The sequence below is a fragment of the Sorex araneus genome, chromosome 3, assembly GCF_027595985.1.
Source record: "Sorex araneus isolate mSorAra2 chromosome 3, mSorAra2.pri, whole genome shotgun sequence".
NCBI lineage: Eukaryota > Metazoa > Chordata > Mammalia > Eulipotyphla > Soricidae > Sorex > Sorex araneus.
The window spans coordinates 27,202,291-27,228,729 of record NC_073304.1 but is presented as its reverse complement, the minus strand read 5'-3'; the positions used below and the strand labels follow the sequence as shown (position 1 = coordinate 27,228,729).

At 42.9% G+C, this 26,439-nt stretch overlaps 1 protein-coding gene across 5 annotated transcripts; it reads left to right on the top strand.

Moving 5' to 3' along the window:
• The first annotated feature begins 1,359 nt into the window (after nt 1-1,359).
• Nucleotides 1,360-26,439, top strand: PTGR2 (prostaglandin reductase 2). 5 transcript variants are annotated; one of them, XM_055130062.1, is made up of 11 exons: nt 1,360-1,478; nt 6,073-6,156; nt 7,302-7,420; nt 9,799-9,990; nt 13,105-13,275; nt 15,472-15,681; nt 17,644-17,765; nt 19,511-19,598; nt 21,881-21,920; nt 23,981-24,007; nt 25,897-26,439. In XM_055130062.1, exons 2-11 carry the CDS (start codon nt 6,120-6,122, stop codon nt 25,917-25,919), a joined length of 1,029 nt encoding a protein of 342 aa, XP_054986037.1. In that variant the 5' UTR covers nt 1,360-1,478; nt 6,073-6,119; the 3' UTR covers nt 25,920-26,439. The 5 variants fall into 5 exon arrangements, with proteins under 5 accessions (XP_054986037.1, XP_054986034.1, XP_054986038.1 ...); XM_055130059.1 differs by having other exon boundaries at nt 23,981-26,439; XM_055130060.1 differs by having other exon boundaries at nt 1,379-1,467; nt 23,981-26,439.

Here is a 26,439-nt window from a genome sequence, read left to right as displayed (position 1 = left end):
TGAATATCATGAGTTGTGCTGGGCTATTTGCAAGGACATGAAAACAATGTCAAGAGCAATTCTTTCACCTAATTAATTCTGAATAGTCTCTCACAGGGTTTGAAGTCTCTGGAGTATTGAAGCTGTCCTGGGAACAACCTTGCTCAACCCAGTTTCACGGTAAAGAAAATAATCAGAGTGAAGTCAGTCAGAAGGAAAGAGATATGGAATGATCTCTCTCATAGGTGGGACTTAAAGATACACAGCAAGGTAACAATAAGGGGCCAAAGGTAACACAATGGGAGAACTGAACTGAATCCACTGGGGGTTTGTGATGAAAGTTAGTGGTGTTGGGATCCTTAGGGGAGCAGGGTAGCTACACTGGTGATGGGTTATGTGTTGGAATTATGTACATGGGGAAACCGTCATTAAACATATTGTAAATCACAAAAGCTCAATTAAAAAAAAAGTTTAAAAGAAGAGATAAGGGGCTGGAGCGATAGGAAAGCGGGTAGGGTGTTTGCCTTGCACGTGGCCAACCTGGGTTAGATTCCCAACATCCCATATGGTCCCCTGAGCACCTCCAGGAGTAATTCCTGAGTGCAGAGCCAGGAGTAACCCTTGAGCACCGCTGGGTGTGATCCAAAAAAAGCAAAAAAAAAAAAAAAAAAAAGCAAAAAAAATCAGTGGAGGGACCTTAGCGATACTACAGCGGGCATCAGCGTTTATCTTCCACAGGCCAACCCCAGGTTCGATCCCTGGATCCCACATGGTCCCCTGAATCAGGATTGACTGCTGAGTGCAGAGCCAGATGTAACCGCGGGGTGTGGGTTCAAAAACAAAAACAAAAACAAATCAGTGGAAAATAAAAATCAGCCGATCCAAGGTAATTCACCTTTTGAGGAATTAGGGATTCTGGTGACAGAAAATACTTAGAAAGAGTCCTGGCCTAATAGCCTGAAGAGAGTTTGCATTCTAGCTCAATCCCCAACCAGCAGACAGGTGGGGGAGAGATTCAATCACATAAATTCTCTGAACCTCAGTTCCTCCGTCTACATAATGAAGGGCTACGCTAGAATGGCCTTCTCTCATAGCAAATTTTCAACCCGAACTTAAGGAAGAAACTCGTAGAACTGATAATATTCCTTCAAGGACTAACTGCTGGAAGTGAATTCACTACTTAGGGCATAATGAATAGCTCCTAAGGGTTTAGGCAGTAAGAGAGCCCTACTTCAAGGGCAATGGACTAAAACTCTTTTGACCAATCAGGTGACTCTCCCTGGAAGTTCCGCCCCATTCCCGCCTCTCGCGGAACGTAGCTCTCCAGGATTCGTTCCCAAACCTTGGAAGCCCGCCCTCTGGGCGGGACCGGGCCGCGAGCCGACGCCTACTGGTGCGTCTGCGCCCTGAGGTCGGAAGTCCAAGTTGCGCCGCACGCCCCCCGCAGACCCTCAAACCGCGCGAGATTTCCTCTCTGGCTCCGTGGCGGTGAGTGACAGGTGAGGGGCCGCGGGGCTCAGGCCAGCAAGCCCGAGGAAGCCTACCCTGGAGTCTTTGACTTCTTGACTTCCTCCGGGAGCTGCGGAGGGCGCAGGCGTTAGGACACTGGGAAGAGGGCGTGGGAGAGGAGAAGCAGCCACAGGTCTTTGTTTTTGTTTTTAAGTTTCTTTCTTTTCTTTTTTTTTTTTTTTTTGAGCGGGCTTGGGAGGGCGGGAGTCAGCATTCTCAATTTTGAACAAAATCCGGTGCTTCGGGGACATTCAGCTCATATTTTTTGGAGCACCGACCCTGTACCAGGCTTGGAGAGTGGACATAAACCATTCATGAGAGCGAACACATGACTCCTGTCCTCTGGAGCGCTTAGTGGAGGTAGTTCGGAAATTCTGGGCTGTAGCTGTAGGCTTTCAGGAACTTCCATAAGTCGTGAGGTCACTGAGATAGATCAGAAGAGCCACGCAGGGACCAGCCACGGCGTAGGCAAGGATCGAGGATGCAGGGTGGAGGAGACGCTCGGGACTCACACATTTTAGTGGCAAAGCCCGTGGCTAACAGAGACGGTGATGAGAAAGCCCAGTTCAAGGGGGGTGGGGAGCATGTTCAGCTCAGGAAGAGACTGCAGGGGGACTTGTGTCGAGTCTGGCAGGGTCTCATCCTGTCCCTGACCTTTCTCTTACTCTGGGCTGCAAGGATACCTCGTGACCTCCACCAGCGTGACTTTCCCAGTTGACCGTTGGTCAAGTTTTCTTTTTTCCTTTGGTTTTTGAGCCACAGGCAGCGGTGCGCAGGGCATACTCCTGGTTCTGTGCTCAGGGATCACTCCTGGGAACCTATGGGGCGCTGAAGATCCAACCTGGGCCGGCTGTCTGCAAACTAAGCCCCTTGTCCGCTGTACTAGCTTTCCAGCTAGTTTCTTTTTTCTTTGTTGCCTTTATTTTTTTCAGTTTTGGGGCCACACTTTGTGGTATACAGGGACTGCTTCCACAGCGCAGTGCTTGGGAAACCTTGCTGTGTCCAGGAGGGAGCTCAGGCCTCCCCTATGCAGGAGCTCCAGCCCTTTGAGCTATCTTCCCTGCCTCGGTCCTTAGCACTAGAAAGGAACTCACTTGATACCGTATTGGACAAATTGTCACTGTCACTGTCATCCCGTTGCTGATCGATTTGCACCAGCAAATCGAGTGGGCACCAGTAATGTCTCCATTGTGAGACTTGCTACTGTTTTTGACATATCGAATACACCATGGGTAGCTTGCCAGCCAGGCTCTGCCATATGGGCGAGATATTCTCAATAGCTTGCCAGGCTCTCTGAGAGGGATGGAGGAATCGAACCTGGGTTGGCAGCGTGCAAGGCAAATGCCCTAACCGCTGTGCTATTGCTCCAGCCCATACTAGACAAATTGGGAGGGCTTAATGTCAATAAATAAAAACTTGCTTCTATCTTCATCCCAATTTGGTGTGTAGAAATCCTCACCCCATACTGATTAGCCTTGAACACCACTGGGTGTGGCTCAGAAGACAAAATAAATAGGTTTGCGCTGGAGAAAGAGTACAGAGGTTAAAGCTCTTGCACCGAGAGCAGCTGTGTTTGTGACAGTGGCTTGAATCCTGACACTGCATATGGCGCCCTGAACACTGCCATGTGTGCCCCCCCAAACAAAAACAAAAGCAGCAGAAAAACTAAGTAGACATATTTGAGTAAGTAAAATTTGAATATGCAATAGTAGTGGGTAAAGTTGAGGATAGCCTTTACTGTGAACTGTTTTAGGTATAATAATGGTGTAGTTTTTATATTCAAAACGCTGCTGAAGATGCAGAATTGAGGATTTTTTTTTTCTTTTTGGGTCACACCCGGCAATGCACAGGGGTTACTCCTGGCTCTGCACTCAGGAATTACCCCTGGCGGTGCTCAGGGGACCATATGGGATGCTGGGATTTGAACCCGGGTCGGCTGTGTGCAAGGCTAATTAATGCCCTACCCATTGTGCTATCACTCCAGCTCCAGAATTGAGGAATTTTTAAGTGAAATAGGATAATGTCTGGGATTACTTTAAGTGGGAATGCAACTTTTTTTTTTCTCTCTTTTGGGTCACATCTAGTGATGCTCAGGAGTTACTTCTGGCTCTGTACTCAGGAATTACTCCTGGCAGTGTTCAGGGGGACCATATGGGATGCCAGGGATTGAACCCAGGTTGGCCAAATGCAAGGCAAACACCCTACCTGCTGTTCTATATTCATTCCCGGGAATGCAACTTTTTAACCGGGCAACTTTCTGTCTGTAAAGAGAGAACAGATATTGAAGCCAACTAGCCATTCAATGGTGAGATAATAAATATATTTAAAAAGCTAAGAAAGGGCTCTGGGATGTGACTCCTCCTTGCACATATGAGTCAGTGAGCTAGGTCCCTGGTACTGTCCCATGTCACCTAAGTGCAATCCCCAGCAACACTACCATTGTGACTTCTCACACAAGTGTTTGATCTGTACACAGCAAAGAAGTGACACCTCCCACTGGAAACATTTAAATGACAAGGGAAGGAGAGAGAGAGAGGGAAAGTGAAGAAACAACAGGTCTGGGGGCCTGGGGAGATTGTACAGTGGGGAGGGTGCCTGCACGGACCTGGCCAACCCAGGTTCTATTCCCCAGCCCCCAGCCCCATACGGTCCTCCTCCCCGCTAGAAAATGGCACCTGGGATCAGGACCTAGAGTAGGCCTTGAGTATTGCCAGGTGTGGTCTGAACACCAAACCAAAAAGGAAATCCAAAAAAAGATAAAAGAAGGAATGCGATGCAGATTCTTATTATGTTATTTTAGGGAATGCCATTAAGCATCAGACATGTTATTTTTTAATTAATTTCTTATTGAGGTTACATTGGTTGACAATACTATTATTCTTAATTGGCACTTCTTTATAGTTCTTCAAATGTATGTTACCATATTTTTCCCAAAGCACCAATATGTCTCCATCGGCTATAGTCCTCTAGACCCCCTCCACCCTGTCAGTCTCCTTCCCCATGCTAATCTGAGATCAGAGCCAAGTGATTGCTTTCACCTTTGAGTCTTTATGGACTGGAGCGATAGCACAATGGATAGGGCGTTTGCCTTGCACGCAGCCGACCTGGATTCAATTCCTTTGTCCCTCACGGAGAGCCCGGCAAGCTATCGAGAGTGTCCTGCCCGCACAGCAGAGCCTGGCAAGCTCCCCGTGGCATATTAAATATGCCAAAAACAGTAACAACAAGTCTCACAATGGAGACATTATTGGTACCCGTTTGAGCAAGTCGTACAACGGGACGACAGTGCTACAGTGTTTGAGTCTTTATATCCTTCATAAGAGTGAAACCATCCAGTGTTTGTTGTTTTCCTTCTGGCTTACTTCACTTAGCCATGTGCCCCTCCAACGCCATCTCTGTTGGAGCAAAAGGCAAGATTTTTTTTTTCTTGCAGTGTTCCGTTATGTCTGTATAAACCGCATCTTTATCCATGTGAATGTTATTGGGCACTTGGATTGTTTCCACCTTTTGACTATTGTAAGTAGAGCTGTAAATGACCGTAGGAGTTAGATCAATGCGTTTGCATTCTTGGATAGATACATAGGACTGGAATTGCTGGGTTTTATGGTAGATCTATTTTGAATATTTTGAGACGCCCCTGCTCCGTCTTCCATAAGATTGAATCAGTTTATGGTGTTTAACACTATAACTCACCAGATTGTAAACACAGAATCAGTTGGCCCTTTATTTGTTTAGCCTTTCTATATTAAATAACTTCCTATAAGGTGATGATTTAGCTTAATTTGTTTATTTTACTATTGCTGCTCAGGGGCTAATCCCAGCTTTATACTGGGGGGGGGGGGGAGCTGCTCCTGGCAGTGCTCAGGGGCTCATTCAATGCTAGAAATTGAACCTGGGCTTCCTGCAAGTGACACATGCACTTACCCTGAACTATCTAGTCCCTAAAATGATAATGTTTTTGAGGTGCTACTCTTCTAATCAGCAAAACTGCAAATAATTTCCATTTTGATAAAGGAAATAATTTTTGAAAATTTGATTACGTTTCATTTAAGTAGCTAGTGTTTTTTATTTTGCCTGTTGGATTAATTGGCTAGCTCTGGAGTATATTATGTTGTTTTCTTTCAATCAAGCCATAGTAAGATACTTACTCAGGATGGCATATAAAAGTATGATTGAATCATATGAGACCAGAAATTTTGCCTCATTCAATTGTCAATAAACTTTTTTTATTAACCAAAAATTAGATTTAGAGGTCAGAGAGATTGTACAGCTGGTAAGGCAATTCCCTTGCACATAACTGACCTGGGTTTGACCCATGACACAGCATAAGGTCCCCTGCTTGGACTGATTCCTGAGTATGAGCCAGGAGTCTGTGCCCTGAGCACTGTCTGGTCTGGGTCCCCTAACAAAAGAAATTAGACTTTCTGCTTATACTTGTTTCAGGGCCACTTTCTGACAGGAGACACTATCATTTTTGTACTTTAAGTATTCATTTTTTTTCCTTGTTGAGAAATACAAATGTTCTGCTTTAAAAAAAATTGTAAAAGCTTTTGTTTATTATCTTAAAAAAATTTCTGTTCACAGGACTGGTTTTATACAGATCTTTCTGAGACCACTGGACAAACAAGGCAATGATTGTACAGAGAGTGGTTTTGAATTCCCGTCCTGGTATGTACCTGTCTGTGATAGATGAACATCTCTGGTCTTTGATATTATTAGTACAAATGGAGAAATGGAGGGACAAAAAGTAGTATATCGTCAGTATGGGAAATTATAGTAGGAAGATACTAATTTAGATAGTAGAATATATATACATATGTATATATATTATATATAGTGTGTTTGTGTGTGTGTGTGTGCGCGCGCGTGCGTGCTTGCGTGCGTGCGTGTGCGCGAGTGTGCTACATCCTGCTGTGCTCAGGGCTTATTCCTGACTCTGTGCTCAGAGATTGGTAGTGCTCAGGGAACTATATGGGGTATCAGGGATCTAACTGGGGTTGGCTGAATGCAAGACAAGTGCCTTAATCTGTGTAGTATTTGTCCAACCCCTAGAGTATCTTTTGAAAGAATAATAAGTAATTGTATAAGAAAGTGACTTTTAAAAAATTATTTTATTTTATTTTTATTGCATCACTATGAAAAAAGATACAAAGCTTTCAGGTTTAAGTCTCAGACATGCAATGATCAAACCCCCATCCCTTCACCAGTGCACATGTTCCACCACCAAGAACCCCAGTATACCTCCTCCCACATCCCCCACACACCTGTGTGGCTAATGATCTTCACTTTACTCTCTCTATGCTTTGATTACATTCAATATTTCAACAGAAAACTATTATTATTTGGAATTTTCCCCCAACAATCAAAGCTGCTGAAAAGGCATCATTTGATAATTTGTTTTCCATTGCTGAGACTGATAGAGTATATGAGGTCAGTTTTGGATTTCTGGTATTTTAGTAATTAAGTCCAGAGAAATTTCTGCCAGAAGTTGCGTCACTGCAAGCACATACCTCCGGTTAGTGGGCTCTATAAGATGGTGGTCGCCACTCGGCCACTGCCACCAACCACCACCATGGAAAGGAAAGGCCAAGAGAGAAAAACCTTTCCCCACCCGGGGCGGCATGGGATCACAGCTCAGTTTACAGTCTAGAGGCATTTCTATAAGAAGCCGCTGGGTGCCGAAAGTAGTTAGTAGGCCTCCAGGATCATGGTCTTTTAGGAGCAGAGGAGCCGTTCATGTGCGGCCACTCCAGGTCTCGTCTGGGCGGAGAGCATGGACTTTTTTAATTTATATTTTTTGTTTACTATTTCAGGAAAAAATGGCAATCCAGTGGCAGAAAATTTTAGAATGGAAGAAGTAAACTTGCCTGATAATGTCAACGAAGGACAAGTAAAAGCTAGAACTCTTTATCTTTCTGTGGATCCTTACATGGTAAGAATTAGGATTTTTGTGATAGTGAAAAATAATTTCACTTTTTTTAGTTTTTACGTTATACATGAGTTTTGTTGTGTAGGCCTCATGATTAATATTTGACTCTTCATGTTTTGATGTCTGTGAATGACATATTTCCTTTGTTTTTATTCATGTTATTAAGGAATTTTGTAGATGAATGCTTTTGTAATAGCATGTGTGATTAATCAGTTTCTTCCAAATGTCTTGATTAGTCAACCTTTTTCCAACTGGGGCCTCTTTCTGAACTTGTTTCTTTCCTGTCACCCTCCTTCTATCTTGTTTCTTTCCTGTTACCCTCCTTCTATCCCCCTAGGCTTGTGCTGTGGCCTCCACGTACTTTGTTTTCATCTGTGAGCCCCTTGGCATATCCTGGGGGATCACAGGGAGCCTTCTGACCCCCATATTGAGAACTACAGGTCTAGGTAACTTCCCAGTGTAAGTAAAGCTTGAAAATACTTCATTCATAGCAGACATTCTCTCAATTGGCCCAGTTTACCAGGTAAACTCTGTGGTCGACTTTTATTCTAGTTGGGTCTCTTTTTGAAAGGCACAGACTCACTGCTGCTACCTCTTGAGGAGATTTATTGAGGGCTAAAGAGATAGTACGGGGACACTTGCTTTGCACATCTCTGACCCTGGTCTAATTCTTGACACCATTAAGTTCCCCTGAGCCCCGCCAGGAGTGACCACTGAATACAGAGGCAGGAGTAAGCCCTCCGCACTGCTGAGTGTGACGCCAAACACAAAACAAAAAAGAACTTTCCCTTACGCCCCTAGCCTAGCATGTGCTGCCTCGGGGGTCTTCCTCCACACACCTGCACCGGCACTGCCTCCTCGCTGCCACAGCCCGGGTGCCCTGTTACCTGCCATGCACTCAGTGGGGAGGGGCCCCAGCACTACCTGTGGCACTTCTGCATTGGCCTGCACTCAGCATCCCGCTTCTTGGTGGTCTTGACCTACTGGAACCCCTCCATCAGTGGGGACTCCCTGGCCTGGCCGCCTACTGGCCATGTCAGCTTCTGCCTCAGCACTGTCAGGCGCCTCCCGCTGGTAGCACTCACCCAGCTCTCCTTTCCCGGGGGCTTCCCCTTCCACAGGACTCAGTGAGCTTCCTCATGTTCACTGCTGCCTCCCTCGGCCATGTGTTCCGCACTCGCATTCTCTGTAGCTGACCAAGAGGCACCCAGTCAGCCGTGAGCATTCACCATCTCCGCCATCCCAGAATACGCTGCTTCTGACCAACGTGGCCCCCCACAAGAGGACCTGGGGGAACTTTGAGAACAAGGAGATAACGGTTACCCGCCAGCCTGAGGAAAAGCCACTCTGAATCCTTCTCTTCTGCCAGGGAGGAGGGGGTCCACTGCCCAGAAGGCAGAATACAGGATGCCAGTCTGGCCTTTCCCTTCCCCTGTCCTCTCTCTGCTGTGTTGAAGCTGGGCAGGGAGAAAGCGGGGAAGGCACAGCTCAAGGCTTGCCCCAGCTCTGCCAGCTTCTCTTCTCCCTCAGCCCCTTGAGGGAGGCCCGGGGCCTTCAAGCAGCAGCATCCTCACTGGAGAGGCCCCAGAAAACGGAGCTAGCAGGAAAGCTCCACCCTCCAGTGCTAAGAGAAAGGTCCCAGGTTCATAACTGCCATTGGTTCTAGGCCTTTCCATAGCCACCACTTGCTGAAGTTAGGGACCACTAAGCAGTGGCCCCTTCCTGACAGTCACAGCCACTTCTCTTGGAGGCATCCCTTTGACTGACATGTCTCCGTCTTCTGCGCATGTCCAGGCCTGTGGCCACAGGCCCTTCTCAAGCTGCCAAAGGGTTCTAGTGAGGTGCTGACTGCACCTCTCCCATCCTCATTAGTGTGTCTCTAAGCCCCACTATATCCATGTGGGTTCTGTAGGGTGTGTAGACTACAACTTCCAGGGGCTTTGGAGCTGACTTGGATATCAGCGTATGCAGATGCAGTTCAGTGCCTGAAGGACATGCAGACTGGAAAAGACACTTTGATCTCGCTCCCATCACTTCTGCCACCTCTGGCTTATAGATGTGCCCTTTGCAAAGGGGTGGGGTGAAGGAGTTCCCAAGTAGATTCCAGCCCCCAAATGGGCTCTCTGATACCTCCACTCTCATCCAATCCTCCCTACTGTGTCCCATGGTACATCTTATTTCCAAAGAAAAGTTTAAAAACAAAATTTAGACAAAAACAACACTTTCACAATCTTAAGTTGCCATCACTACTTCTCTGTTTCTTTTTTTTAACTAGTACTTAAGGTTATAACATTGTGTCTTTTTATAGTCGCTGGGTAAATGAGTAAACATGTTCAGTGTTCTCTGAAAGAATTATCCTAATTAGTGTTTTCTTTGTTCAGCGTTGTAGAATGAATGAGGACACTGGCGCTGATTATATAACACCCTGGCAGCTGTCTCAAGTGACTGATGGCGGAGGTATTGGGATTGTAGAAGAAAGCAAACACACACATTTTACTAAAGGCGATTTTGTGACATGTTTTATGTGGCCCTGGCAGACCAGGGTTATTCTGGATGGAAATGGTCTTGAAAAGGTGAGGTATATCAAATATCTGATTTCCGACCTTGTAATTCTTCTTGTTGTTTTGGTTCTGTTTCTGAGTCACACATGGTGGTGATTGGATGCTTCTCTCAGCTCTTACAGTGCTCAGTGGACCATGTGGTTTACTCTCTGATCTACTCTGGGTTCTGTACTAAGGGATCTTTCCTGCCTCTGTTTTCATAGATCATTCCTGGTGGGGCTCAGGGGATCAATTGATCGTATGTGGTGGTAGGTCATTCATGTGCAAGGCAAGCACATTAGCAGCTGTACTATCTTGCCATTTTAATTTCTTTGTAGCAATTTAACTACAAATCAAACCAAGGGGGTAAATCTTACTTTTGGTGTTCTTATCACTGTTATCACTGTCATCCCATTGTTCATCAGTTTTCTCGAGCGGGTGCCAGTAACGTTTCCACCCGTCCCAGCCCTGAAATTTTAGCAGCCTCTCTTTAATCATCTTTCCCAATGATTGGAAGCTCTTTCAGGATCTGGGGAATGAGACCTGTTATTGTTACTCTTTTTGGCATATCGAATATGCCACCGGGAGCTTGCCAGGCTCTGCTGTGTGGGTGGAATACTCTCAAATTCCAGAGGCCACTAAACTAGATGCACTTAGAAAAATATATTAAAATATATAATAAAAATATGACTATATTAAAATATATAGAAATAAAATAAATATATTAAAATATGTTAAATACATTAAAAATTCCAGAGGTCACTAAACTAGATACACTGAAAAATATATATACACTTATTTTAAGTTGCATGTATTTTGCTACTCTTATAAATGGAGAAAAAAAAATACTGGATGCAAAAAAAAGAAAAAGTCAAGACATCAGCTGTCAAGTGTCTAATGGCAGAAAGTGGAGGAAATATCATTTTCCAGGCACCACACCTGCAGTTCAAAGATTGCTGAGATCAAACATGCTTAATCAGAGACCGAATGTGTCAACTGTGCAGAGGCGGGCCACTGTTTCTTATCTGCCTTCCGACCAAGCTCTGAACACTTACTGGTGTGGCAAAGGCAGCAAATTTTCAATCCATTTGTGCTAGTACACTAGATTTAGGACAGCTGTGGTGTCACTAGTTACACTAGTGCAACTTTAATAAACATAATCTTTAAAAAAAATTTTTTTTTGGTTTATGGAGGAGGGGATCACACCCAGAGGTGCTCAGGGCTGATGCCTGGCTGGCTCACGAGACCCTATGGGGTGCATGAAAAGCAAGAACCCTGCCTGCTGTACTATCTCTCGGGCCCCTGGACTTCATAACTTTAAGACTGGGGGGGGGGCATATTGTAATAAAGCACGAATTACATTTCAAAATCAAAGCTAAAAACTCCCATTATTCAAATTTATTTTCATATAAGATGTTACATTTTCAGTGTATCTATCTCATCATGTGATCTATCTCGTGGAGTAGAATGAGTATAAGAAGATTCTTTTCCCCCTGCCCTCCTCCACTCCCTCGACATACATCCAAATGAAAACCCTATTGTCTCAAACTATACTTAATTACACTCACTGCAGCTCAATGTGGTCTTGGATTAAAAGAAATCCGCCCATAGCAACATTACTTTGTCTTGATTAAATTCAAACCAGATATGCTGGATCAGTGAGGGTTGACAGTCTTTTTGAAGCAGCATCTCCAACTTTCAGATTCTGGCATCAAAATGTCCAACTGTATTTAATTCTAAATGTTCTCCTCTGGTATTTAAAGCAGTCATCCAGATAAATAATGTAAAGTTATGAAGAGGAAAACGATTGTTTCCAGGAGTGTCAAAGAATCTGCCTTTTTTCTCCCTTCCCTGTATAATTTCATGGTAGTTTTTAGCTAACCTAATCCATCACAGGCCAGAATTTCCTCTGGGCAGAATTAGAAGGGCTTCCTTCATGAATCTTCTTTTGGAAAATATTATTCATTTAGAACAGAAAATTGGTGTTATTATTTTAAAGATTGTTATAAAACCTTTACTGTAGTGCTTATATCTTTTAAAAACTCTTTACTGATAAGAAGGTGGACAGAGTACTAGTGATGTGACCAAGCAGAGAAGCATATATGTGTGTGGTTTCAGGCCCAGGTGTACATATACATGTATACACATACACATACAACCTCACATGGGAAATATAAAAGGAGAAATTGATAGGACATAGTAAAGATAAATGTAAAATATTTAAAAGTTTAACAGACACCTCTTTTTAATCTGTAAAATAGAAGAAATTGCATTAGACCACCTTCTTTATAATTTTATGCTACATGAAATTATAGTGAGAACTGTTGAGCTAAATTGATTTTTATGTACATAAAGTGTCTACTTTGGAATTGCTTGGAGATTTTTTAATTTGGGGCCACACCCACTGGTGCACAAGACTATTCCGGGCTTGGTGTCAGAGTTGCTCCTGACAGTGCTTGAAAGATCTTGAAGTGTTGGGAATCAAACCCAGGACTCTTGCATGTGAAGCACAACCCTTTGAACCATCTTCCTGGCCCCACTGGTTTTTGTATTTTACTTTTTGGCTTTGTGTAGTCAATTATAGAAATTTAGCAAGCCTGAAGAATGGTTTGCCATTCTAGACTATATTAGTCATTACTATACTTAAGCTACCATGGAGGCAGTACCACAGAAATGTGTTTTCCTACAGTTGTGGAGGAGAGAAGTCTGTGACAGAGGTTTTAAAAATGGCTTTCAACAGAAACTTCTCTTAGGCTTGCAGATTGCAGAAGGCTGACTTCTGGCTGTACATGAGCAGGGAAAAAAGGAGCTGCAGATACCGTTTTTTTTTTTTTTTCTTTTTGGGTCACACCCGATGATGCTGAGGGATTACTCTGGCTCTGCACTCAGGAATTACTCCTGGTGGTGCTGGGTGCAAGGCAAACACCCTACCTGCTGTGCTATTGGATAGCTCCTATTAAGGACACAAGTGCAGCTGGGATTGGTCCCTGTATGGCTTCATTAAGCCTTCAGTATCTCTTTAAAAGTTCCGTCTTCATGCTGGGGATTGAACAGATGATTGTTGGGGTGGGGGGTTCTAATTCTAATCTCTTGTGTTAAATCAGAAACTCCTAGTACTGTTTTTAAAAAGTCTTCGTTTTATTTTAGGTCGATCCAAGGCTTGTGGATGGGCACCTGTCATATTTCCTTGGAGCTATAGGTATGCCTGGTCTGACTGCCTTGATCGGTGTACAGGAAAAAGGTCATATCACTGCTGGATCGAACCAGACCATGGTTGTCAGTGGGGCAGCTGGTGCCTGTGGATCCTTGGCTGGGCAGGTAAGCTCTCTTTTTTAAAAAACAATTATTTAATGAAAGAACCATGATTTAGAAAGTTACTGATAGTTGGGTTTTATGCTGACAGTATTTCTTTCTCTTTGGCGGTGGCGGGGTGGGGGGGTGGATTTCCCTTTTATTATTATTATTATTTTATTTTATTGAATCACTATGAGAGAGTTACAAGCTTTCATGTTTGGATTACAATCACATAATAGTCAAACATACATCCCTCTACCAGTGCATTCCCCACCACCAATATCCTTGGTATACCGCCCCCCCCCATTCCCATCCTCTCCCCGCCTCCATGGCAGACAATATTCCCCATACTCTCTCTTTACTTCTGGGCATTATGGCTTGCAACACAGGCACTGAGAGGTCATCATGTTTAGTCCATTATCTACTTTCGGCACACATCTCCCATCCTGACTGATTCCTCCAGCCATCATTTTCTTAGTGATCCCTTCTCTATTCCATCTGCCTTCTCCCCTCCGCTCGTGAAGCAGGCTTCCAGGTATGGGGCAATCCTCCTGGCCCTCGTCTCTACTGTCCTTGGGTGTCAGCCTCATGTGATGTTCTTCTATACTCCACAAAAAGAGTGCAGTCCTTCTATGTCTGTCCCTCTCTTTCTGACTCATTTCACTTAGCATGATACTCTCCATGGCAGACAGTTATTTCAACCCCAATCCACCCCCGGTGTCATCTTCCCTCCACTAGCATTCCACACACTCCCTCCTGCCCCACCCTCACCTACCACCTTGACGGGCACATTTCAAAACCTGTACTGTTATTTTGTACACTTCTAGTAGAAAATGACATTATAACCTGCTTACATTCTTTTTAACACACACAATATAAAATAGGTTGTGAGTTTCTGTATCTTGTTCTAATAGAAGTGGTAAATGCTGGAGTATTGCTTGAATCAATTCAATTGCTTTGAATCAATCAAAGAAAATCAAATAACGGTCTGGAATTCTATTGATGAAAAAGAAAAGCACTTATATTTAAAGACAGCCTCAGGGGATAGAGCCATAGTACAGTGAGCGGGTAAGGAATTTGCATTGCATGCAGCCGAATGGGGTTTAATCACCAGGACCTCATGTGGTTCTCCACTATACCCCAGACGTGATGCCTGAGTGCAGAGTCTGGTGTGATCCCTAGACAAACAAAAACAGCTTCAGATAAGAAAGTACTTATTGAATTCTAGGGATATAGTAGTTTGCTAGAATTTTATAAGTATTATTTTTAGAATAAATGTCTTTTAGTGTGAAGCCACTGAAACATTGTATTTTAGAAATGATTTTAATTACTTTACAAGCTTGAAAAATAATGAATTGCAAGATAGCGGTAGTTGCAATGTGACTATGCTTGTTATAAAACTACCTTTAAACTGTGACACTTAGTCGAGCTAAGAATGTTCTTTTTTTTTTCTTTCAATCTTAGGTTTAAAAAAAAGTTTTTAGAAAAAGAATGACATTTTGGGTAGAGATTTTGCTTAGGAGTAGTAGAACATGTCTCATGTGTAAAGCCCTGAGTTTGATCCCTGGTACCAAAAAACAAAAAAAACAGCACAAAAAGGGGCTGGGGCTAGATTGATAGCACAGCAGGTAGGGCGTTTGCCTTGCACACGGCCGACCTGGGTTCGATTCCCAGTATCCCATATGGTCCCCTGAGCACCGCCAGGGCTGATTCCTGAGTGCAGAGCCAGGAGTAACCCTTGTGCATCGCCGGGTGTGACCCAAAAAGAAAAAAAAAAAAGAGGGGCCAGAGAGACAGCACGGAGGTAGAGCACGCGGCAGAACAGCACCCCAGATGGTCCTCTGGACACTGCTGGGTGTTGCCCAAAACCATCAAAAAATAAGCTATCTATTCTTAGTTTCTTTAGTTTTAGTTACAACACTTTAGCTAGAAGTTGTTTTTTTATTGTTTAGAGGCCAGACTGGTGGTGTTCACGGACTGCACTCCACCCTGTGCTCAGGGGTAACTCCTGGTCATCACACAGCGCCGGGGATCTAACCCGTGCCTCCTGCATGTACTCTGCCTACTGAACTGTCTCTTTGGCCCCAGGCCTTTTAATTTAACCTAAATTGTGATGAAAATTCCGTAAACTTAGAGTAACTTGCATACTTCCAATTGTACTTTTTTTGCTTTTAAGTGTGATTAGTAGAAAGTCTAACTTTCAAAAAAATTCTCCCTTAGATTGGCCATTTGTTGGGCTGTTCCAGAGTGGTGGGAATTTGTGGCACACCTGAGAAGTGCCTCTTCTTGACCTCAGAGTTGGGCTTTGATGCTGCAATTAATTATAAAAAAGGGAATGTGGCAGAACAGCTCCGTGAATTGTGCCCTGCTGGAGTGGACGTGTACTTCGACAATGTTGGTGGTGACATCAGTGACACAGTGATAAGTCAGGTTGTGTGCGGATTTGTTTCATATTTGAATACTCCATCCTATTGGACACATCCTCTTGTCTGATACTATGAGAGAAAACACAAAACAAAACTTTGAAATTGAGAGGTTTATTGTGAAAAATTGTGGTGATACCAGTATTATAATTCAAGGATACAGAACGTGCATTCAGCTCCTGTTGGCTTGCAGAACTGCACTGGGCATTCATTGCAGTTCTTGGTCAGTAATATTTGTCTTTGATCTGTAATTTACTCTTTTTTTATTAATTTATTTATTTTATTGAATCACCATGTGGAAAGTTACAAAGCTTTCAGGCTTATGTCTCAGTTATACAATGCTCAAACACCCATCCCTTCACCAGTGCACATATTCCACCACCAAAAACCCCAGTATACCTCCCACCCCCTAATCCCCCCACCCCCGCCTGTGTAGCTGATAAATTTCACTTCACTTTTTCTTTACCTTGTTTACATTCCATATTTCAACACAAAACTCACTATTGTTGTTAGAGTTTCCCCCCAAAAAACAGCCCAGCTGAAAAGGAAGCATTTGATAATTAGTTTTCCAATTGCTGAGAATGAAGAGATATGAAGTCGGTTTGGGATTTCTGTATTTTAGTGTTTTAGTAACTAAGTCCAGGGAGATTTATGTTAGAAATTGCATCATTTCCCTTACTGGGGCAGCATGGGGCTATGGCTTAGTTGACAGTCTAGAGACATTTCTGCAAGCAGCTGCTGGTACCAAAAGTAGTATAGCTGGCCTCTGGATCGTGGTCGATCAGCAGCAGAGTGACTGCACAAACGTGTGGCCACCCAGGTCGCATCTCGGTGGAGAGCCTGATCTGTAATTTACTTTTGTAAGATAATTAGTGTTGTTGTTCAAATGGTGATGTTCTGGTCACTAACTCATCAGTAGATAATGCTATAGCTATGGCCCCTGATTATGGACTCTATATAGATTGTAGGTATTAACATACTTTTATTGGCAATATTATAAAAATAGCAATATCACCATTTTTTTAACCTTTTTACTGAATCACTGTGAGATAGACCCTTGCAAAGCTGCTCATGATTGGATTTCAGTCATACAGATTCCAACACCCATCCTTCCACCAGTGTGTTTCCCAGCTCCAGTCTCCCCAGGTTCCCCCCCCAACCCCTGCTCAATATCACTATTATCCTTTACATTGTTCTTTATTTCCACTGCATTGTCTTTTGTCATATGTTAAATTATTTGCAATTGAAGTTTATTTATTTAAATCTAAAGAGTTAATCTACTATTACTAATAAAAGGAATGACACAGGGACTGGAGTGATACAGCAGGCAGGGTACTTGCCTTGCATACAGCTGACCCAGCTTTGATCCCAAGCACCCCATAGACTCCCCTGGGTCCTACCAGGAGTGGTACCTGAGCACAAAGCCAGGAATCAGCCCTGAGCACAGATACGTGTGGCCCTTAAGCAAAAACCAAACAAACAAAAAAGGAACATACAATGACTACAGCTAATTTATTTGCTGTTCATTAGTTTATCTTTGTTTCTTTAGATTGAACTTTCTAGCAAACAGTCTCTTAAATACAGGTGGATGAATCTATAAAACAAAATCAATTAATTGGCACTAAGTTAAGGAGGCTTTCATTGAAGCATCCATAAAATCAGTAAACATAGAAAAGGCATATATTGATGCCCACATGACTGAGCACCAATGGTGCCCAGACACATGTGTTGCCTGCATCTTCCCTCCTGACATATGTACTTTCATGCTTTCATATCTAGTTCTAGGATGTGTGTAGGGGGCTCTCTCCGCCTTAGGAGAAGCCTGCATTCTCTCTTGCGCACATTATTCTCTCTGACTTTCTTTCCCTTCTTCCCCCTCCTCAAAGTCCCCAAATAAACTCTTTTTCTACTTAAAAAAAAAAGGGCATGTATCTTATGATATAATCTTTTTTTTTTCCCCTCTGAACAGATGAATCGTAATAGCCATATCATACTGTGTGGTCAGATTTCTCAGTACAACAAAGATGTCCCGTATCCTCCTCCACTACCTCCTGCTGTAGAGGCGATCAGGAAAGAGAGAAACATCTCAAGGTGTGTTGTACTCTTTGGCTTTTTTACCAGATTCAGGAGGGTTTATAAAATCATAGATACACAGGCCCAGAGAGAGAGTACAGAGGATGGGGCGCTTCCCTTACCAGTGGCCGACCCGCATTTGACCCCCAGCATCCTAAACTGGTTCTCTCCTCCACCCCACCCCCTTGAGCCTGCCAGGAGTGATCCCTGAGCACAGAGGCAGGAATAAGCCCTGAACATAGCCAGGTGTGGTCCAAGCCTCCAGCCCTCAAAGAAAACCACAGATACAGGGGTCCTGGATATGGCTCAAAGGGATGGAGCACATACATGTTTGGTATGTGCAAGGACTCCAAGTCCCAGAACCTTGCCTCTTAGTGCTGCCTATAGCCCTGGTGGTACCCTGCACCACTCCAATTACCATGGCTTCAGTCAACACACTGAAAATTTGTGCCAGCGCCAGTAGGCCACATGTCCCATCCTTCTCCTCAGTGCCACTGAGAGTGGCTGGGCCGTTTAGAAAAATCATAGAGAGGCTGGAGCGATAATACAGCGAGTAGGGCATTTGCCTTGCACACGGCCGACCCAGGTTCAATTCCCAGCATCCCATATGTTTGGGGTGACCCAAAATGCCAAAAAAAAAATCATAGATATAGAATTAGATGTATATGAAATATACTGCTCTTTGCATATAAGTCTTCCCCATTAAATAGAAATTTGGAATATTTAGGTTTGATTCCTAATGTCCTGGCAGAAAAATGTCTGAAAAATGCACCTTTTGGGTTGGGGATGTGACTCAGAGGTCAAGCCCATGAGATGCATCCATGAGGTCCTGGGTTCAGTCTTTAGTACTTCATAAAAAGAAGAAAGTATGTTAGATCCAGTGGTAGAGCTCATGCCTTACAAGTTTGAAGCCCTAGATTCAATGGTAAGGATTCCTGACTACCACTGAGCATGGTCCCCTTAAAACGAAAAATACATCTCTTTTATTAATCTTTTGCAAGTGACAGAAGCTCAACTCACTGGCTTAAGGGAAAGGACATTTATTGGCCCCTGCATGTGAGAAGTCCAGGGTTAATAGGGACTTAGATTTGGCTGGATAGGGACTTTGCATAGTGGCATCACAGCTCAGTAGCACACCACCTCTAGGCTGTGGTCTCCTGGGTTGGCTCTGCCCCCTTGCAGCTCTCCTCTTGCAGCAGGTAGGGGATAATTTATCTCTGGTCTTACATTTTATCAAGTTAGTAAAACAGACAATAGTGCTTGCCTGGTGGGTTTTTTTAATTTTTTTTTTTTTATTGTACCTCAAGGTAACTGGCTGAGATTAGCATGCTTTAATCTCAGATGAGTTTGGGGAAAGAATTTTACCCACAGAGTAAAACCAGATGGGACTGTACTAGGTGGACAAAATTAGAAATCTACACCTAAATCGAGCTGTACCTAAAGCTGTATCTTATCAGACTCTATGACTGAGCCCTAATATTTTCGGGGGGGGGGGCATATCCAGCAGTGCTCAGGGGCTTGTCCTTCCTCTGATCTTCGGAGTCACTCTTAGTGGTGCTTAGGAGACCTAACGCAGCACTGGAGATTGAACTGGAGTTGTCCACATGCAAGGTAAGAGCCTTAACCTAACTCCTGTATCATTTCTCCAGCCCTGAGTTCTATTAGTTGAAAGATTAATATAGAGTTTTGAAAGAATTTGATTACAATCTCTTATTCCCTCCACAGTCTCTCTGATCATTATTTTTTTTTCTTCCTTACTATAGAGAAAGATTTATGGTGCTTAATTATAAGGACAAATTTGAGTCTGGTATTCTACAGCTTAGTCAGTGGTTTAAAGAAGGAAAACTAAAGGTAAAACTTGCTCCTATTTAATATTTTTTGACTACTTGATATGCTTTTGCTATAATGAACTTACTATAGTAAACATTTCATAATAAAAATTTGTACTAAATTGTATTGAATATTATAAATTATCTCCCAGTTGATTCTAACCTCCTGATTGAGGAATTAAATTATTCCCTTTGTATAAAATTTTATTTTTCTTAATGATACTATAAGAAAGATCCCCCCACAATTGTATCACTGGATCACCATCATCCCGTTGTTCATTGATTTGTTGAGTGAGCACCAGTAACGTCTCCATTATGAGACTTGTTACTGTTTTTGGCATATTGAATACACCATGGGTAGCTTGCCAGGCTCTGCCCTATGGGTGAGATACTCTCGGTAGCTTGCTGGGCTCTCCGAGAGGGGCAGAGGAATCGAACCCAGGTTGGCTTCATGCAAGGCAAATACCCTACCCGCTGCGCTATTGCTCCAGCTCACAATACTCCCCTTAATAAAGGTGGGTTAGGAATGTAAGCCCAGTATGTCATATTAATTGTCAAGGGGCTTACTGGCATGATGCCCCACAATTGTAATAATCATCAATTTGTCCAGTATTTATGGAATCCACATGTGTTAGAATGTGTTTTCTCAAAAATCATGTGTCTCCTTGTATCCCTATTTCTTTACAACCACATTTTTTTTTTTGACTTCTGCGCCTCTGTGGACATGTGAGGTATGTGACATACTTTTTGGTTATTAGTTGGAAGTTGCAAGTTGTAATCTAAGGTCCTGAAACTTTGTCTAAAGATATTCGAGGAGTTGGGGATGGATCTAGGATCCAGCTCAGAGACCTGGATTCAAGACTTAGCACTACCAAAAAATATTCCTGAGGGAGCTGGGAGGTAACACAGGGTTTAGGGCTAAATCCTTTGCAGCTCTGGATCCCCAATTTGATCACTGGTGCTACCTCCCCAGCACCACCCAGTACAGCACTGAAGGACCCAAGCACTGCTGGGTGTGACTCTGGTGGCCCAAACACTACAGGGCTGAGCATTGCAGAGAGTGGAGCCAAGGCCTTCTGCTCACTACTTGGGAGGTCCAAAAAGCAAATTAAGATATTCTTGAAACCTGCATATGATAAGCAAAGTTATATGTATTAAATTATTACTTAAATTATTTAATTGGGCGGGGGATGGGGGAATAACTATTTTGGATCACACTCAACAGTACCCAGCTGTGCTCAGGAGTCATTCCTGTTGGTGCTCAGGGCACCAGTATGCTGAGGATGTCTGCCATATGGGGCACGTGCCTACACCATGTACTATCTCTCTGGCCCCTACTTTTGTGGTTTTCTGTTTGCACAGCAGTTAGGCATGTGCCCTAACTACTGTTTATATGTTTTCTGGAAAAGAGGGTGTTAGCAACTGAAGATTAGACAATGGGAAAATAGGAATTATTTTAATATATTGATAGGAAATATTTATTGGCTATCTATATGAAATGAAAAATAGCTTGTTTTAGACAGACTATGCTAAGTAGCACTGTTGCCTGTTGCACAAATGGGAAGTAGTCAATAGAAAAATTAAGGTTTGAAGAATATTAGGAGCTGGGCCGCCGAGATGTGATCCTGGGGACTGCACGTGTGCGGCCTCTCCGCAGCTGCACGAGCATGACTCCAGAGGCCAGCTCCAGAGGCCAGCTAAACTACTTTTAGTATGGGAAGCTCCTTGCAGAATGTCTCCAGACTGAGAAATAAGCCGTGGCCCAATGTCTGCCCAGGAGGGGAAAGGTCTCTCTCTCTCTCTCTCTCTCTCTCTCTCTCTCTCTCTCTCTCTCTCCTTGCAATAATCCAATATCTGCAAGAAATTTCCCTGGACTTAGTTGCTAAAATACAGAAATCTAAAACCTCTAGTGGGGAACTCCTAACAATAATAGTGAGGTTTTTCTTGAAATATTGAATGTAACCAAAGTAAAGAGAAAGTAAACTGAAACTTATCAGTTGGGGCGGGGGAGGGAGAGGGATGGGAGGTATACTGGGTTTTTGATGGTTTTTTTTTTTTTTGATGCTGGAATATGGGTACTGGTGAAGGGATGGTTGTTTCAGCATTGTATAACTGAGACTTAAACCTGAAAGCATTGTAATTTTCCACATGGTGATTCAATAAAATAAAAAAATAAATAATATTAGGAGCTGATATCTGGCTCAGCAGTAGAATTCTTGCTTCACCCTCGTGATGACCCAAATTCAGTATTTGGCACCAGAGGGAAAGGAACTAAATAAACTAATATTTATTTTTTATTTGCAGATCAAAGAGACTATGACAAATGGATTAGAAAATATGGGAGGTAAGATGAATGTAAACTTATTCTGCATATAATCAGCCCCTTCTTTTAATTCTACTTGTGTGATTTTTTGTTTTTGTAATGAAGCTCTTCTTTCCTACAAAACCATCCTAGAGGTTATCTTAAATATATTCATCATGGGAGGAGGCAGAGAAACAGTATGGCAGTTAGGGAGCTTTGCTCTGCATGCAGCCTTCCTTGGTTCGATTCCCAGCATTCCATATGGTCCCCTGAGCCTGCCCATCAAGAGTGGTCTCTGAGCACAAAGCTGGGAAGCCAGTTTCACTGAATATGGCCTAAAGATAAAAAATAAAAAATCAATTTTGTCTAGTTTTTTTATTTTCTGCCACATCCAGCAGTGCTCTGTGCTCAGGCTTGACTCCGGGTTCTACATTCAGGAATCATACCTGACAGTGTTCATGATCAAACCTGTGTGCAAGACAAGCCACCTACCTGCTGTACTATATTTAAGCCCTTCCTTAAATATCTTTGCTAGTTTGTTTTTGGGCCACAGCTGATGGGCTCAGGGACCATATGGAGTTCCAGGGACCAAACCTAGGTCAGCTGCATGCAAGGCAAGAGCCTTACTCGTGTTACTATCACGTTTTTTTTTTTTTCCAATTTTGCTTTTTGGGTCACACCGGCAACACACAGGGATTACTCCTGGCTCATGCACTCAGGAATTATTCCTGGCAGAACTCGGGGGACCAAATAGAATGCTGGGAATTGAACCTGGGTTGGCCACATGCAAGGCAAATGCCCTACCCACTGTGCCAGCTCCTCCCATTACTATTTCTTCCTTAAATATTTTAAACAAATTACACAAATGTTCAGTTTAGTGGCATTTACAAGAAATTGTTTTCATGTTTCAAATAATAATTTTAAAAATATTTTATAGTATCACTGTATCACTGTCACCTTGTTGTTCATCAATTTGCTTGAGTGGGTGCCAGTAACGTCTCCATTCGTCCCTGTCTCGTGTTAGTGTAGCCTGATGGCATATTGAAGGCTCTTTCAGGGTCAGGGGAATGAGGACCATCGTTGTTACTGTTTTTGGCATATTTTTGCCAGGCTCTGCTGTGCAGGCGGGATACTCTCAGTAGCTTGCTAGGTTCTCCGAGAGGGACAGAGGCTTTTGAGGCGGCCTCTAATCACCTTTGCAGGTGTTCCCAGTCTACTGAATGTAAGCTTTTGGTCGACTGTCATTTAAAATAATTTTTAAAAAATATTTTAAAAACATTTAAAAATATTTAATTTTAAATATTTAAAATTATTTAAAATATTTTAAATTATTTAAAAATATTTAAAATTTTTAAATAATTAAAACTTTATAGTAGTATTTGAAAAAAAAAAGAGTATGGATTGAGAACCTCATTTAGTTTTTAGGTAAATTTTTGTTTGGGGGCTTCACCCAGTTCTGCTCAGGGCTTAACCCTTTACTCCTGGCTCTGTGCTCAGGAATCACTCCTAGTGGGTTGGTGCCAGGAATTGAATCCAGGTTGGCAGCATGCAAGGCAAGTGTGCTATCTCTGTACTCTTTCCAGCCCCAGGCATTACATTTTGTTGTTGTTGACCTTACATATTTACTTCTAGACTACAGACTCTAATAAGTAATGACAACTGATGTTAAAACATTTAAACATTTTTTTTTTTTTTTTTTTTGCTTTTTGGGTCACACCCATCGATGCTCAGGGGTTACTGCTGGCTGTGCACTCAGGAATTACTCCTGGTGGTGCTCAGGGGACCATATGGGATGCTGGGGATTGAATTCGGGTCAGCTGAGTGCAAGGCAAACGCCCTACCTGCTGTGCTATCGCTCCAGCTCCACATTTAAACATTTCTAATTTGAGTAAAAACAATTTTTAAATGACTCTATTAGGTTAGTTTGTCCTGTAACTTTGCCAGTGTTTCACTGGAGGTTTCTCTTCATGGAAATTCCCTTGTACCTTCGTTATTAAATTATCATTGAAGAATCATTTAATTATGTTTCTGCCCTATGGATAAACATGTTTGACAGCATATTTGTATTTTCAGATAACTGAATTGTATTTTCTCCTTTTCAGCTGCATTCCAGTCTATGATGACAGGAGGTAACACTGGAAAACAGATAGTCTGCATTTCGGAAGACACCTCTTTATAGTCTCTCTTAATGTTTCTATTAAGGAAATATGCTTATTGCTCCCAATCCTGTACATTTTCAAGATATGTTTTTTAAAAAAAACAAACCAAAAAACCCCTTAGGTCAAAGATAGTTGTTTTTTTTTTTTTTGCTTATTTTGTTTTTGAGCCCTACCTAGCAATGCTCAGAACTTACTTGTAGCTCTGCACTAAGGGATCACTCCTGGAAGATTCAGGGGACCATATGCAGTGCTGGAGATTGAACCCAGGTCCACTGTGTACAAGGCAAATGCCCTACCCACTGTACTGTTACTCTGGTTCCCAGGTTTGTTTTTAATTTAAATGTAATCATAGGTGACTTTTTGGTGTTTGTTTCTGTTTATAGGGGTCACATCAGGCAGGTCTCAGGGGTCTACATCAGGTCTTGAGACGAGGCTATGCCCATCAAGCCAGACCTTCTGGGGGCTGGAGTTATAGCACAGCGGGTAGGGCATTTGTCTTGCATGTGGTCGACCCGGATTCGATTCCCAGCATCCCATATGGTCCCCTGAGCACCGCCAGGAGTAATTCCTGGAATGGAGGAATTCCTGAGTGCAGAGCCAGGAGTAACCCCTGTGCAACAAACACACAAACAAAGAAACAAACAAACACAGACCTTCTGCATGCAAAGCATGTGCTCAGCCCAATTTGGCCTAGGTGTTATTCTCTTAGCTGCACAGCATAATTCTTTTCCCATAAATGTCTATTTTACATGGAACATAAGATTGCTTAGAATAATACTAAGTTAATCAGATTTTTTCTTTTGCTAAAACTGAAATTACATATATTTTTTACTAGATAGTCCTAAACCACTAGATATTAGATAGAACAGTTAATGGATCATACAGAAGATGCTTAAAATAATATTTTAAAACATAATGCTGATGTGGGGCTGGAGTGATAGCACAGTGGGTAGGGCGTTTGCCTTGCACGCGGCCGACCTGGGTTTGATTCCCAGCATCCCATGTGGTCCCCTGAGCACGGCCAGGGGTAATTCCTGAGTGCAGAGCCAGGAGTGACCCCTGAGCATCGCTGGGTGTGAACCAAAAAGCAAAAAACAAAAAAAACAAAAAACCCCCAAAAAAACAACATAATGCTGATGTGAGGGTGGAGATGGTACAAGTCTTGCATGCAGCTGCAGAGGTCATAGCCACAGCAGTTCAATCTCAGCACCACATATGGTCCTCTGAGCACTGCCCGGGGTCACTTCTTAGCCAGGAATAGTTCCTGAGCATCCTGGTGTGGACCAAAACCAACCAACCAAACAAAATACATATAGTGCTTGAGGCTAGAGAGATCGTACAGAGGTTAAGACATGTGCCATGCATGTGGCAGACCTTGGTTTGATCCCTGGCACAACAGGATCCCCTGAACATCTCTGGGTAGAGCTGCTGCAAAGGCCCCCAAGTACTGTAGGCCTGGGTAATCTCTGGCACTACAAGATCTGAAAAGCACTGCATCTTTAGGGCCTTGCATGAACTGCTAGCCAAGCTAGCCAAGACACTAACTTAATGGCAGGATGTGTATTCTATAATGTTGGAGTATTCAGAGTATATGGCCATATGTTTGTGATAGGAGGCAGAAGCTTTGTGTTGGTAGTAGTCCAAAAATTATTGAGGTTGGTTAGGTTGATGGGAAAACTAGGATTTACTACAGAAAATGATCTATTAGTTTTATGCAGCTTACTGTGTAACCTGAAATCTCAAATATGTATCACTATAAACATGTTTATATTAGGTTAGCAAATACACAGGAGCAAAAAGCTGTAAGGCAAATAGATTAAACACTACTTGAAGTTTTAGGTGCTTAATTTTTTTTTTAGTGGAGCAAAATAGTTTTTATTGAACAAAACTTGAAATGAAACGAGAAGAGAGGAAATATGTGTTCAAGAGAGAACATGACCTTCTCCAGAGTGGAAAAAACAAAGCAAAGAAAGAGACAAGCTAGCGAGAGACATGTTCAAAGGAAAACATGAACTTGAAGGAGTGACCTGGTGATTAAAAAATTTTAAAGAGAGGCCAGCAGGACACTCAGGTGGTCCAGCTAGCTTATGCTGGGTATCTATAAGATACTGAGTTTGACCAAGTGTGGTCCTGGTAGCTGCCTAGCAAGCACCATCCCTAGTGCCCAGAACCACAGAAATTTCAGCAGCCACAACTGAGCACTAGTGGGAGTGGCCCTTCCACCCAGTTATTGTCAGGTGTGGGCCCTAGGGGAGAAAAAGATTTAAACAGCACAGACTGCTTCAGAAAAGGTCAGGATGGGAAAATTCACAAATGGCTGTAAACATGAATGTTTTAAAAAACAAAAGTTTGTTTCATTAACTGTAATCAATCCTTTAAAACAGTAAACATTGAAAATATTT

Excerpts from the sequence above, each read along its gene's own strand:
- PTGR2 (XM_055130059.1), top strand. The coding sequence starts at position 6,120 with ATGATTGTACAGAGAGTGGTTTTGAATTCCCGTCCTG. Across the intron at positions 9,991-13,104 it reads ATGGAAATGGTCTTGAAAAG|GTCGATCCAAGGCTTGTGGA; the intron begins GTGAGGTATATC and ends GTTTTATTTTAG. Across the intron at positions 17,766-19,510 it reads AAAGAGAGAAACATCTCAAG|AGAAAGATTTATGGTGCTTA; the intron begins GTGTGTTGTACT and ends TCCTTACTATAG.